Genomic DNA, 15358 nt, shown 5'->3' with positions numbered 1-15358 from the left:
AGAGGGGCGGTACTGCTCAGGGCACACCAGCAGGAGAAACGCTTCCACTTGGCCAGATACGTGGACCTAGCAGAGGGTTTTCTGCTACCCAAGAGTACGTGCTGCACCGAGCGGGCGCAACACAGCTCAGATTGAGTTAGCCATGCAGCATCCATGCTGTGAGACGGAGGGATTGCAGGTCCAGAGACACTGTCGGCCATGCTCCTGAGTGATCAGGTCTGGCCACAACAGGAGTGGAGTTAGTGTGGTCACCGACAGATCGAGGAGAGTGGTGTATCATGTTGCCTGGGCCACACCAGGACGATCAAGATTAAGCAGGCCTTGTCTCTTCACAATTTGAGAAGGACCTTGTGGACTAATGGGAACGGAGGAAAGGCATAGAACAGATGGTCTTTCCACGGCATCAGGAAGGTGTCCAATAGGGAGCCCGGGGAGCACCCCTGGAGAGAGCAGAACACTTGGCACTTCCAATTCTTGCGAGAGGCGAAAAGGTCTATGTGGGAAAACCCCCACTTCTGGAAAACAGAATGGATAACGTCCGGTCGAATCGACCACTCGTGAGCCAGGAAGGACCTGCTGAGGCAATCTGCCACAGTCTTTTGGACTCCCGGGAGAAACGACACCACAGGTCAATCGAGTGGGCTATGCAGAATTCCCACAGGCGAATGGCTTCCTGACAGAGGGGGGGATGATCTCGCTTCCCCTTGCTTCTTGATGTAAAACATGGCCACTGTGTTGTCTGTGAAGACTGCGGCACAACGGCCCTGAAGGTGTTCGTGGAACACCTGACACGCCAGGCGTACTACTCTCACTTCCCGTATGTTGATTTGCAGGGTTCTCTCTTGTGTGGACCAAAGGCCCTGTGTGCGAAAGGATGCAAGGTGAGCGCCCCAGCCCAGAGATGATGCGTCCGTGGTTAGGACTAGGGAGGGCGGTGGGGCATGGAATGGCATCCCCCTGCATACGAAGTTGGGGTTCAGCCACCAAGCCAGGGAGGTTAAGACTTCTGTCAGTACTGGGGGGCAGGGATAGCTCAGTGGTTTGAGCATTGGCCTGCTAAACCCAGGGTTGTGAGTTCAATCCTTGAGGGGACCACTTAGGGATCTGGGGCAAAAATCAGTACTTGGTCCTGCTAGTGGAGGCAGGGGGCTGGACTCTATGACCTTTCAAGGTCCCTTCCAGTTCTAGGAGATAATAGAATATTAATGGAGATATCCTATTATATTACTGTGAGCACCGTGTCTAAAGTGGACTGAGGCGTAGTCTGGCATGTCTGGTCACAAAGGTGCAAGACGCCATGTGTCCCAGTAGACTGAGGCACGTGCATGCTGTCGAGGTCGGGAAGCTTTGGAGGCCATGGAAAATGTTCGCCATGGACTGGAAGCGGGCAAGCGGTAGGCACGCCCGAGCAACATTTGAATCCAGAACTGCTCCAATGAAGTCTATTCTCTGGGTCAGCTGCAAAATGAACTTTTCGACATTGAGCAGCAGGCCCAGCTATCTGAACAAGCTCACGGTGAACCAAACATGAGATTGCACCTGGAACTCGGAGCGACCCCGAATGAGCCAGTCGTCGAGGTACGGAAACACTTGGATCCGATGTCGATGAAGCGAGGCAGCTACGACAGCCATACACTTTGTAAATACTCTTGGTGCTGTGGATAGGCCGAAGGGGAGGAGGGTAAACTGGAAGTGTCGTTGACTGACCACAAAGCGAAGGAAGCGCCTGTGAGGTGGGTAGATTGCTATGTGGAAGTACATGTCCCTTGTGTCGAGGGCAGCGTACCAGTCTCCAGGAAAGGGATAATGGACCCCAAGGAAACCATGAGGAACTTCAACTTTACCATGAATTTGTTGAGTCCACGCAGATCCAGAATGGGCTATAGTCCCCCCTTTGCCTTGGGGATTAGGAAATAGCGGGAGTAAAACCCCCTGCCCCTCAGTTCCCTTGGAACCTTCTCTATAACTCCGATAGCCAGGAGTGTCTGCACCTCCTGTAGAAGGAGTTGCTTGTGAGAGGGGTCCCTGAAGGGGGACGGGGAGGGAGGGTGGGAAGTGGGGGACAAAACAAATTGAAGTTGGTATCCACTTTCCACCGTGCATAGGACCCAGCAGTCTGACGTTATGCGGGGTCACGCAGAGAGGAAATAGGAGAGGCGGTTTGTGAAAGGTGGGAAAGTATCCTGAAAGGAGACTGGTGCTCCACCTTCGGGCGCACCTTCAAAAAAGTTTTGCTTGGGCCCCGCCAGTGGTTTGGGGAGGGCCCTGATTCTGGCCCGTCTGAGGACCATATTGCCTCCTCCTACCACTGTGGCCGTGTCTTCTAGAGAAGTCCTGTCTCGGCCGAGGGTTAGGGTAGGTGCGCTGCGGTTGGGGTCGGAAGGGCCTACGTTGCGTCACTGGGGTATGCATGCCCAATGAGTGCATGATGGCCCGGTTATCCTTCAGACTCTGGAGTCACTTTTGTCTGAAAATAGCCCCGGCCATCAAAGGGCAGGTCCTGAATTGTTTGCTGCAGCTCCGGTGGAAGACCGGACACCTGCAGCCACGAGATGCGGCGCATAGCTACGCCCGAGGCTAGAGTCCTAGCCACCGAGTCTGCCGCATCCATCGAAGCCTGCAAGGATGTCCTGACTACTTTCTTGCCCTCCTCCCATCAAGTTCCAGGTATTATAATTATAATGGCTCAAGAGGGCCTACTGGTTAGCCACCCTAAGTTGTAGGCCACCGGTCGAAAAGATCTTGTGCCCGAATAAATCCAGGCGTCTAAAATCCTTGGATTTAGGAGCGGGAGCTTGTTGACCGTGTCTTTCCCTCTCATTAACTGACTGCACAACGAGGGAGCACAGTTGGGAGTGAAAGTACAAGTACTCAGAGTCTTTGGAAGGGACCAAGTACTTCCTCTCCACCCCCTTGGCAGTGGGAGGAATAGACACCGGAGACTGCTAGATTGTACTGGCATTAGCCTGGAGGGTCCGAATAAATGGCAAGGCTATACACGTGGGGGCATTGGCAGATAAAATGTCCACCACCCGATCCTCAACCTCCACCACCTCCTCCACCTGGAGGTTCATGTTTTGTGCCACCCTACGAAGCAAGTCTTGGTGTGCACCGAAGTCTATAGGTGGTGGGCCAGAGGAGGACATGCCCACCACCACCACCTCATCAGGCGAGGATGAGGAGGATACGCCCGGGACTAATGGGTCCTGGGGCAAGTCTTGCTGGAGGGGGTCTGGCTGCCCTAGGTCCTCCATGCTAGGGGCATGGGCCTGAGCTGAAGGTAGGGCTGTCGCCTCCAAGCCCCCGGAGGGGAGAGGGGGAGCGCGACTGACAGTGGCCGCCGGGACCCGAGGTTCTGAGTGGGCAGAATGAGAAGCTCCCAATGTGACACCTTGGGCCTGATGGTATACCCAAGGGGTCCAAAAAAAACTATTGTGGGGGTCCCTGAGCAGGATCCTGTCCTTCGTTGTGCCATTGGCTAGCTCTGTCCGCGTCTTGCTTATGGACGCGGTAGCCACTCTCCACTTGGGATGACCTCGAGTTGGGGTGAGAAGACCAAGGTGGAGCCAATCGCTCATTTTGGGTTGCACTGTCATGCGTTGTTGGCCCATGCCATGGAGATGGAGATCGGCGCCACAGTCTCGAGTGGTACCACTACCTGAACCGGGACCGACAGTAGTATTGGTGTCAGGAGGCAGATCTGGACCTCGATGAAGATCTACGGGCGGAGAGGCACCAGGAACGACTCCGAGGAGACTGGTGCCAGAATTGGTGCCGGGAGCTGGACTGGTACCGACCGTACTGGGAAGGAGATCTTCTTGAGGCGGAGTGGCGCCGCAAGTACGACCGGTGCCGAGATCATAATCAGTGCTGGGACTGCGAGCGGTGCCATGGAGGAGACCAGCACCCGGATCGGGACCATGACCTGGACTGGGACCGAGATCGGTGCCAACCCTTCTCGCTCTGGGATGGAGGGCGCATCATGGAGGGCTTCCCTATTGATGGAACAGCCCGCACCGGCGGTACCGAAGTTTGTATGGTCCCAGCTCGGTGAGTGCAATCAGGTCGCAAGTAGTGGAGAAAGTCTCGGGGTGGAAGGCAGGCTGAGATCGACCACGGTACGCACCGGGGAGCTTATGTGCACCAGACTCAATGGCGCTTGCAGCCCCGGAATCGACGGTGCCGAAGTTGGAGCCTTCACGGGGCGGTCCAGCAGGGGACACTGCTCCAAGAGGGGGCATAGGCGGTGCCGGCAACTGTACAGGAGCAGCAGGTTGCTTGTGCTGCTTCTTGGCTCCCAGAGACAGAGAGTGATGCCGCGCTGGTAATGGTGCCAGAGACGTCTGGCGCTGGGAGTCTTTGCTGGTGCTGGGTCGATCCGGTGCCGGAGGCACGCGCTTCAGACAAACGGCGCCAGGTCTCGGCGCAGGGCCGAGGGCATTGGGCTAAGTGCCGCTTCTATGAGGAGCTGCTTCAAACGAAAGTCCTGCTCCTTTTTCGTCCGAGGCTTGAATGCCTTACAAATGCGGCACTTATTTGATTGATGGGATTCCCCCAGGCACTTCAGACAGGAGTCGTGGGGGTCTCCCGTAGGCATCGGCTTGAGGCAGGCTAGGCAGGGTTTGAAACCTGGAGACCTAGGCATGGGCCCAGTACCGGGAAGGAGGGAAGAGGGGAAGCCCCTTACCTCCAGTTACTATACACTAAGTACAAAAACTACTACTAACTACAACTAGAAACTACTAACAACTATGCTATAACAACTATCTACAGAGCAAAGAGCTAGGGAAGTGGAGATCAGCTATGCCACACTCCACAGTTCCAACGACCATCATGGGAGATAAGAAGGAACTGAGGGGGCACTGGGTCAGCAGGGGCATATATCTAGCCCATAAGGGTGCCACTCTAGGGGGCACCTCAGCCAACCCACCAAGTGTTGCTAGGATAAAAATCTTCCGATGCTTGTGCACGCAGCGCATGCACACCTAATTGAAATGGATATGAGCAAGCACTCGAAGAAGAATCATTGGATATTCCAAGTGTCTATTGTATCTATCACAGTAGCCACTGTCACAGTCCTAACAAAAGTGAGAAAATAATGGCCCTAATTCACTTCATCTGCACCAGTTTTACATAGTGCAACTCAATGGACTTCAATGGAGTTGCATTTGAATTACACCAGTGTGATAGCAGAATCAAGCTTTTACCTTTAATGATATGGATACCAGCTAAACCATTGAGAGCACACACCAGTTGTCGATGGGCTTCCTCACATTCGGTTCGACATTTCTTCTGCAGTGAAGTTAGTAGCTCCTCCATGGTCATGGTGCTGAAATAAAGATCTAATGGATCAAATTTGAAAGAAAAACAGACACTACACTTGTATGAAAGGTCATATTATGCATGGCAGATATATCATGAAAACATGTTTGCCACATGATAAATGTTCTCAAGGACAATATAGTGACATGATTTAGTTTTAGCAGTCACTCTTTCAGCTGCAGCGTCTGAACTCATCTAGTGCCCCAATCACTAATTTAACCGAGGGTATATGTCAAGAGAATAGGAATGAACTCCCCCACGCTGTGGAGACTTGGGAAAAGTAGACCTGTAAGAACTCCACTGTCAGGAATTTCTCCCATTCCTTCATTCAGAAGTCTCTACACTTCAGCAACACAGCACCATTCCTCCAGAGACAAGGACGTATATGCCATTCTTGTAGAGAAGGAGCCATACAATCTATTTTTAAAAGCACCTTCCCTCAGGAACCAATTCATTACTTCAGCAACATGACAGCTCCACTAGACTCTCAGGGGCCTGAGAGTACGTACTGTGGTAAAGAGATGTTTCCACATTGTAATAGGTCTTCCTCCTTTTACTTTAATTATTATTATTTGTATTGCTGATACACATAAGGGCCAACTGAAAAAGAGATCCCATTGTGTTAGGGGTTGTACAAATGAAGAATAAGCAACAGTTCATGAGCAAATCTAAATAGACAAAACAAAGTACAGGGGAAAGGAGATATAACAATACAAGTGAGTGAACAGAGTGATGGTTGGCAAATGTCACATTAGTTACACTGTTTTCCTTCCTTTAACTTTTTTTAATTATCTGAGTGGGGTTTAGTTAGCAGGAGATTAGCTAAATAGAAAGAAAAAGGCAAGGAGAGAGGTGAAAGGGAAAGGGCAGGGGAGAAGAAAGAGAGAGGGAAGAATGAAGGGAGCATGGAGGGCCGCTGGAGTCAGGCTGAGATTAAGAGTTTTGACATTGACTGGGCCCCATCTTCCCCTCCCAGCAATGCTGCAATACCTACTAAGGCAGGGGTAGCCAACAGGGGGACCACAGGCCAAATCCAGACCACCAGATGCTTTTGAACAGACCTGAAATCTTTTTATTTACTTAGTATCATTATTGCAGGGGGGGGTCTTCTTCTCTGGAGTCTGGACCTTGACTATATCTTGACCAAGAAATTAGGACCCTGACAAAAAGTAATTGACTACCCCGTACTAAGGTTTCCCCTTACCTTTGCTTCTGCTATCAAAAGTTTCTATGTTTCTGGGAGATGGAGGTGCTATTGATTTAAAACTGCAATTTATACTGAGCTACATTTCTCAGTTGTACTAGCAAATAAGCACAGCACCTGCTGCTCATATTCTGTTTAGCTCTAGGCAGTGCTATTAATCTTTCATAAGCATGGAGAGTGAAAAAAATTTCAAAAAGCAAAACAAAAATAGCACATAGTTTCATAATTTGTAAGGCCTGGTCTACACTAGAAAATTAGGTTGGTTTAACTATGTTGGTCTGGGTTTGAAAAATCTACACCCCTGAGCTGCGTAGTTAAGCCAACCCCAGTCCCCATGTAGACAGTGCAAGATCAACAAAAGAATTCTGCCATCAACCTAGCTACTACCTCTCAGGGAGGTGGATTACCTACACCAACAGGTAGCATCTAGACTGAAGCACTACAGCTGTGCTGCTGTAGCATTTTAAGCCCTTAATTCATTTACTTTGAACAATCTGAGGCAAATAATCAATTTCAAGAGAAGTTCCTGATTCAGTATACATTCAAGGAAAACCTAAAAGGTATCCTGTTTAGGAATGGCTAGACAGCCTTACTCACTGCCTTTACTAGATAATGAGAAAATTAACACTCTCATAGAACACACTCCAGGCATCAGTTTCCTTGTTTCAATCCAATTCTCCTATTCACCACAACACCTGGCATTGAATTCTTGTTTACTCACATGCAAATAAAGGAAGCCATAAGCGAAATCTTCTGCATGTTCTGGGAATGGTCCATTGCTACAGACAGGACTTGTTCACAAGAAAATATATAAGCACTGTCTCCAAACTGCCTTTTCTTACAATGTGTTTACTGAGGGTTCATCTTTTATTGCTAATCCTCCACTGCAATTGCTATGCTGCTGTCACTCATCAACATTCCACTCAAATCAATGCAGTGCTAGGATATTCCTGGTGCATTCAGCAGCATGGCTTGTATGCTGCCCTTGTACATCACTGGAATGTTTGGCAGTACTCAAACAGTAATATGCTATGGATTGGTGGGAATACTGATATTTCCCATGTTCCACCCATGTTTCCACAGTTTTAAAACTATCAGGCAGGAAAGTCCTACAACAGATTGTCTGCTGCTGTAGCTACTGCACAACTGCACAGGCATAATTCAACACTGAAGGTGCCCTGCCAGGAGAGAGAGGAGGGACTAAGGACACAGAGAGATAGACACACATGGAAGGCTTGAAGAGAGCAGAGAGGAACAAAGGAAAAAGTGGTTGAAAACAGAAGAAATACATTCACATTAACAGACAAAATTGATTCTTTCCTGCCTGTGACAGCAAGAGCTTAAAAAAATGCAGAAAAGACAGTGCTCTCAGTCCCTGGCATAGGATTATGCACCTATACCTTGATCTCTAGCAATCCACTGTTGCTAGCCAAAAGAGCAGCACTCACTTGCTCAAAAGCAGCAGTATTAAACCATTTTTGGCTAAAGACAGGGCTGGTGCAACAATGTCCTTAAGGGTGCATGTGAGGGGAGGGGAAGATCTTTACAAGTGGGCACACAAAAGTATGCAAACAGATTTTGAAAGTCTAGCCCTAAATTAATTTAAAAAACACAAACGTTCTTTGTTAATAACAGTTTATTTAAAACAATGTTTTAAACAAACCAATATTGTGCTGCTTATTCACTTTGTGAATAACTCTTCTTTTAGACTAGGAATCCTGCAGGGTAAATAGGCTCACTTGTTTTTTCCTAGTCAGTTTCATTTTTCAAGTTCTCACGCTCTAGTGCAATGTTTATCACCAAACACGGAAGACAAAAAATAAATTCCACTGAATTCAGGATCTCAGTTTTGTATCCCATCATAAATATGTTAACTCCACCAGCATAGTGCCCCTCTTCATCATAGTAAAAGGTCAGTCCCTGGAAGAGTGCCAAATACAGAACAATCAAAATCGCTATCTCAGGCACCTAGAAATTACTAGGAATAATAACCTTATTACACCCGTCTCAGCTTTTGACATCGGATAAGATCATGCCTGATTCAGCACAGCTGCAAGTGGCTCAACTAGCAGGTATAATTTTTGACTTACTGTAACAACATTGGCCCCTGATCCTGTACCATTAAATTCAACGGGAGCTTTGCCATTGATTTCAATGAGTGTAGGATCAAGCCCTCAGCACTCAATTTAAGCAGTGGTAAAATTCACCTTTTCTGCAATGGCAAGAATTCCCCACGAACAGCTTGTGGATGACAGCAGGCCTGCCTCAGCCGCAGCAAAGGGTACAGAATAGTAGTGACCGTCCTCCTGTCCAAGCTGCTAAGTTTAAGAGTCCAATCAGAAATCTTCCTGAGTTTTGCTAGTGCATCTTGGCAGCACACTTCATGCTGACGATGATAAAAGTGTCTCTCCACAGGAGAAAAGTGAAGCCAGTGTACATCTTCTGTCTGAGGGGGAATCTGAATCTGCAAAGTAAAATAAAATAAAAAATAAATAAATAAAATGCTTTTGGTGAAAGTGCTATTTACATACAATTTTTTTAAAGTCCATATTTACCTGATCAATCACGTCCTTCTTTGCTGATCTCCACATTATGTTTGCAATTAGGTTGTAGAGAGGCTGAGGATTCTTCCTACAGTAAGGTCGATACAGAAGCTGATCCCACCAATGTTTGACCCAGTAAGGATCAACTCCAAGAAAAAGCACTAAGCCATATAGATCTGATAAAAGAAGAATATTACTTTACTGTATGCTATTTTAGAACGCCACACCAAAATAAAAAAAAATCTACAGTAATGTCACCAGGTTTAAAATACCTAAGTGCTTAAATCACACAAGCAGCCTCAGTTCATTACCCTTCTACAGAAAACAGATGAAACTCCATGTAGTTTACTGTGTGCTGTGGTCTTTAAGCTGAGACCTTAAATATCAAGGTCCTGTCTGTTCTGTATAACTTTAAGATAGTATGACACTTTCCATAGGAGTTAGAGTTTTCCCTAGGATCTTGTTAAAAAAAAATAATACTGCTCTCCATCATTATTTTGCAACCTGCAATGCACAACTGCTTACAGCCTACTACCCCAGCAGTGGTTGTAATTCAGTAGAGTTTCACTCCTTCAATAGCATTTTAAGATTATGACAAAGAAAATCAGTTAAGACTGACAACCTATAAGCATTCTTCTCTAGGAATATAAAATATCTACTGCGGGAATCTAGGATAGGAATATCAAAATTGGCAAGTTTAGTTGTCTCTCCTGGAGCCCCAATGCATCAGGGAGAAAAAAAACCACACAGACTACACTACTACACAAAGCTTACCTTCTAATCCTCGCTGTACAGGAGTGCCACTGACACACCAGCGATTGATTCCACTCAAACGGAGTGCCATTTCTGCAGCCTAATGAGAAAAGATAGGAATAGCAATAAGTAGAAAAACATGAAAAAACCACAAGAGCCAAGAAAAAGCTCACTCACTCTGAAGAACCATGACTGTACGTGTCAGCCTTGCAAAACACTACTCACCAGACATGCCAAACCCATGAAAAAAAAAATGCAGAAATTAGGCTTGTTTTTGGCTTAATTGGCTTGTGAATTGCTTGTTGGCTAGTTTTTGGCTTGTAGCTTGTTGGGCTTGTAGCTTGTTGATTTTTTTTTTAATCATCAGCTCTTGGCAAGCAGGGGCAAGGTGGAGGAAGAGAGTCAGGGGTGCACAATGGGCCCACCACAGTCCCAGACTGCACACCGGGAGGATCTAGTCACAATATAGTGTTGGGGTTCTTATGGATTGGCTTGTTTTGAAATGGGATTAGCTTGATTTTTGGCTTACTGTGAAAGTCAGGGTGCTTATTTACCGCCTGAAAGTTGGCAACTGTGCTACTCACCTAAGTTGCCTGTGGAGAGCAGTATTTTTGATTGACAGGTAAGAGACAGTTTTTTCATTAACATTGTAGCGATGAGTGATTCACCCGTGGCGCCTCCTGCTGGTTGTCTCTCGGAATTAGCTCCTCCAGCCTCCAGAGTGCCCTCTGCAGGCCAGTGATCTGCTTTACCGCTGGCCCCCCATGTCCCTCCCAGGACCCTGGTGCCCCTTTAACTGGGTGCTGCCCCTGGTAGTATCCCCACAGTTCTGGGTCTCTCCCTCCCAGGAGAATCCCCACCCACTATCCCCACTTCACCCCAGTCTTAGCTACTGCTCAGTCTCTATCTAGCCCCCGCTCACTGGGGCAGACTGCAGTATAAGCCACTCATCACAGGCAAAGGGGTTCAGACCTGCTGCCTTTGCCTACCCTTCGGCTGCCCCGTTGCAACCCTGCCACCTATTAGGCCTGCAGCCTGGGGCTTACCAGGCCAGAGCTCCCAGCTCCTCTGGCCCTTCCCCAGCCCTGCTCTCAATCTAGGTGTCTTGCTTAGGTCCCAGCAGCCGGGCCCTTCTCCCTCTACAAGAAGAGAGAGACTGACAGGGCTTCTGGCTCACAGCCTCTTATAGGGGCCGGTTGAGCCTGACTGGGGCATGGCCACAGCTGAGCCTACTTTCCCTAATCAGCCCAGGCTTCTTGCCCCAGCCACAGCCCTCTCCTGGGCTGTTTCAGAGCAGGCAGGTGTCTACCCTGCTACAAACATCATAATAAAGGATGGGCACGAAGATATTGTGCCTGGGCTGATGAAGAGAAACATCAGGCTCATTAGTACAGTAAGAGAACTTAGTAACTTTGATTCCACAAACACAGATTTCCCTACATGAGTGGCAACTACAGCATCCACTTACATGTAAAAGAAAGCAGCAGAGAGTCCTGTGGCACCTTATAGACTAACAGACGTATTGGAGCATGAGTTTTCGTGGGTGAATACCCACTTCATAGGATGCATCTGACAAAGTGGGTATTCACCCACGAAAGCTCATGCTCCAATACCTCTGTTAATCTATAAGGTGCCACAGGACTCTCTGCTGCTTTTACAGATCCAGACTAACACGGCTACCCTTCTAAAACGTACAAGAAAGGAACTGATCCAGAGCAACAGGTCTCAGATTGCTACCTCTATAACCCTTGCATGTTCCAGACAGAGTTTGCTGTAAATATGGTCCTGACTTTCCTCGTTTCTAGCTGTAACTCCCATTAAAGGACAGCTAAAATTACATTAAATACTTCCCTGACATTACTTTTAGATGTAAGCAATTGATGTATTTGCCATATGGATGTTAAATAATAATTTGGGGGAGTGGAAGTGATACACACTTATTAAGACATTCACACTATGGAAGAGTGAGAACCCTGGTACTACAGAAAACTGATATAAAGCAGAACTGATACACCTGTGTTTCTCTCCCCACACATGCACATGTGCGCGCACACACACAGAAGGGCTCTAGTATGTATATATAGCAGATTCATTATGCTTTTATTTTAAAAACAAATGGATCACTTGACAGCTGATAAGCTCTATCACAGATCTAATTCAAACTGGATGAAGTGTTTACAACAAGGAGGTAAGTTAACTGTGTGCGTGTAATACACATAAATCAAGGGATAAATTGTTATGTGAGTAAGATTTTCTGTTGGCATTTTTATCTCCCTACCTTAGGCAACAGGGTGGACAAACGCTAACTAAAATAATCTACCTCTGCAAACTGCTAGGATGAGCCTGAAGAGCTTCTTGAATCATTGCTGACTGTTTTATAGTTTCTAGACCTAAAGGACATATTAATGCCCTTAAACCATGTCACTCAACAGGCTACTGCGTTCTTTGAAACTATCAAACATTGTATACAGTATGACCTAGTTCTTTAAATTGTTGGTATAAATTATGTTAAATACTTTTTGAGCTAGATACACATCACAGCCTGCCAAAACTCCAACGAGGAACCATTTAATAGTAAATATCTCCAAGAGGAAGCAAACCATTAGTCACTTCTGAAGAACAAATTACAAGGACAAGTTTGTTTAATACACGTTAAGAGTCAAGAAGCAGCTTTATCTTATTTTTTTCTTTAAGTTACAATAACCTTGTCAAACTTTTTCAATACAGGCATGCTTCCAATTCAGGAGACTTCCTCACCTTTGCAGTGGTGCATTCAACCATCTGTGCTTCATCTAGGCAGATCCTCCACCACTCTACTGCTACTAAGGGACTTGGGATGGCCATATACCGCTTCTGGTTCCTGAAACGTCGCCCGTCTTCACTGTTACTATGAGGGATGTCCACGTAGTTCAGCTCAGTGCGAAGGACATCATAAGTGGTGATGACTACCTCCTGCTCTGCTAACATGTGAGGCTGCAAGAAGCCATGTTTCTTCACACCTTGATACACCTACACACATTTATACATACAAAAGTGAGAATAAAGACTGAAGATAAATACTTTATAACAAAGTGTAAGAGCTCTTTATAGTTTTACAGAACACACACTTAAAACGTTCTTTGCATAATGTAGTGTCAGTTCATAAAAAATGGCTACTAACCTTTTCGTAACTGTTGTTCCTCAAGATGCATTGCACATGTCCATTCCACATGAGGTGTGCATGCATCACACACACAGTTGCTGGGGAATTTTTTCCTTCAGTGGTATCTGTCGGGACAGCTCTAACATCCTTTGGTGCTGCACGCTTATGCACCGATATAAGGGGCCCGGCTGGCTCTGCACCCTCTCAGTTCCTTCTTACCGGCCAACTCCGACAGAGGGGCAGGAGAGTGGGTCATGGAACGGACATGAGCAACACATTTAGAAGAACAGCAGCTACAGAAAAGTTAGTACCCATTTTTTCATCGAGTGCTTGCTCAAGTCCATTTCACGTTAGGTGACTCCCAAGTGGAACCTTAGGAAGTGGGCTTGGAGTTCATAGACATGCGGATTGCAACACTGCTCTACCAAACCCAGCATCATCTCTAACCTGCTATGTGATGGCATAGTGGGATGCAAAGGTATGCACCAATGACCAAGTCGCCACTCTACAAATATCCTGGATTGGGACCTGGGCCAGAAACACCACTGAGGAAGCTTGAGCTCTCATCGAGTAGGCAGTCAAGATGGCAGGAGGTGGAGCAGGATGGCAGGAGATAGCAGGCCTTTCATTCTGTCTGCTATTGCCAGGAAGAGCTGCATGGACTTACAGAACAGTTTGGTCCTTTCTGTATAGAAGGTGAGGGCCTGCCTAACATCCAGTGTGCGTAGACGCTACTCCTCCCTATTCTTGTGCGATTCCAGGAAGAATACTAGCAGAAATATAGACTGGTTACTATGTGTGAAACCACCGTTGGGAGGAACACGGGGTTGGGGAGAAACTGTACCTTATACTTAAGGAACACCATATACGGGGGGGGAGGGGAAGGGGGTCTGAAATAAGGCCCCATATCTCCGAGATCATCCTGGCTGAGGTAATTGGTAATAGGAAAGCGACCTTCCAGGAGAGGTACGACAAGAGGCTTGATGCCAGCTGCTCAAAGGAAGGGCCTGAGAGTCTTAACAGGATCAGGTTTAGGTCTCAAGGTGGAATGGGTTCATTAATTTGCGGTTATTATCTCTAAGCTCTTAAGAAAGTGAATGGACATTTTATGTGAAAAAAACGACTTACCATCCATTGAAGGATGGAAGGCGGAGATGGCCGCTAGGTGCACTCTAACTAGCAAAATGGCTAGGCCCTGCTGTTTCAGATGAAGCATATATTCCAAAACTGAATGGAGAGGTGACCTCGTTGGGATGACCACAAGGAGAAATGCTTTCACTTGGCGGGGCAAGTCACTCCAGTAGATGATTTCCTACTATCTAGCAATACCTGGCAGACTTGCTCCGAACAGGCCAGCTCCGCTTCCATGGAGCTTCCACGCAGTCAGGTGGAAGTTCAGGTGGAGCAATTGGCTGTGATCTTGTGAGATCAGGTCTGGGAGGGGAGGGAGCGGCATTGGGTCAAAACTGACAGATCTGAAAAGGTGCCAAACCAGTGCTGGTGTGGCCATGTTGGCGCTATAAGAATAACCTTTGCTCTATCCTGCTTGACCTTCAGTAAGACTTTGTGCATGAGAGGAATGGAGGTAAAAAACACATTGAACAGATGCTTTGTCCAATGCAGCAGGAAGGCATCTGTAAGCAAGCCCAGGCTGCACCCACGTAGAGAGCAAAACTGCTGACACTTCCTGTTTTGCTTGGTTGCAAACAGATCTCGGAGGGGAATCCACCACCACTAGAAGATGGTCCTGACTATACTGGGGTGAAGGGATCACTGATGGTGAAAGGAGAAAGATCTGCTGAGGTGGTCTGCCAGATTGTGCCAGGCTCTTGGAAGGTGAGAAACTTTGAGGTGGATTGAGTGCTTCACGCAGAATAACCACAAGCGAATGGCCTCTTGACACGGGGGGGAAGAGCATGTCCCTCCCTGCTTGTTGATGTAAAACATGTCTGCCGTATTGTCCATAATGACTCACTCAACCTTGCCTACAATCTAGAGTATAAACACCTGGCATGCTAGGCAAACTACTCTGAATTCTCTGACATTTATATGTAAGGAGAGTTCCTCCTGGGACCACAGACCTTGAGTTCTGAGTTGCTCAAGGTGAGCTCCCCAACCTAGCTCGGATGCATCCAAAGGTTAGGGATACTGATGGTCAGGGACTGATGAAGGGAATGCCCATGCCTACCAAACAGGAGTCCCTTCACCACTCTAGAGAGGCGAGGACCTGTGTGGGAACTGTAAACACCGAGTCCAAATGATGATGGCTTGGTGTGTACGCCGAGGCCAGCCACACTTGAAGGGGTCTGAGGCACAGTCTCACAAGCAGTACTAAGTACGTGCATGTGGCCATATGATCCAGTAGACTAAGGCAAAAACAGGCTGTCAAGGAGG

The 15358-nt window shown here is 47.4% G+C and overlaps 1 protein-coding gene across 3 annotated transcripts in view; it reads right to left on the bottom strand.

Annotated features, from left to right (window-relative positions):
- SHPRH (SNF2 histone linker PHD RING helicase) overlaps positions 1–15358 on the bottom strand; it is a 125977-nt gene that overhangs the window by 68074 nt on the left and 42545 nt on the right. For all 3 annotated transcript variants that reach the window (XM_039532356.1, XM_039532358.1, XM_039532357.1), the window contains exons 10-14: positions 12580–12831; positions 9844–9922; positions 9082–9245; positions 8734–8990; positions 5208–5329 (exon numbers count right to left, since the gene is read on the bottom strand). In XM_039532356.1, coding sequence (XP_039388290.1) covers positions 5208–5329; positions 8734–8990; positions 9082–9245; positions 9844–9922; positions 12580–12831 — 874 coding nt within the window. The remainder of the gene's footprint in view (positions 1–5207; positions 5330–8733; positions 8991–9081; positions 9246–9843; positions 9923–12579; positions 12832–15358) is intronic.

The sequence above is a fragment of the Mauremys reevesii genome, linkage group 3 (assembly GCF_016161935.1).
Source record: "Mauremys reevesii isolate NIE-2019 linkage group 3, ASM1616193v1, whole genome shotgun sequence".
Classification (NCBI taxonomy): domain Eukaryota; kingdom Metazoa; phylum Chordata; order Testudines; family Geoemydidae; genus Mauremys; species Mauremys reevesii.
Note: the sequence above shows the minus strand (reverse complement) of the source record. Positions and strands in the feature narration are given on the sequence as shown.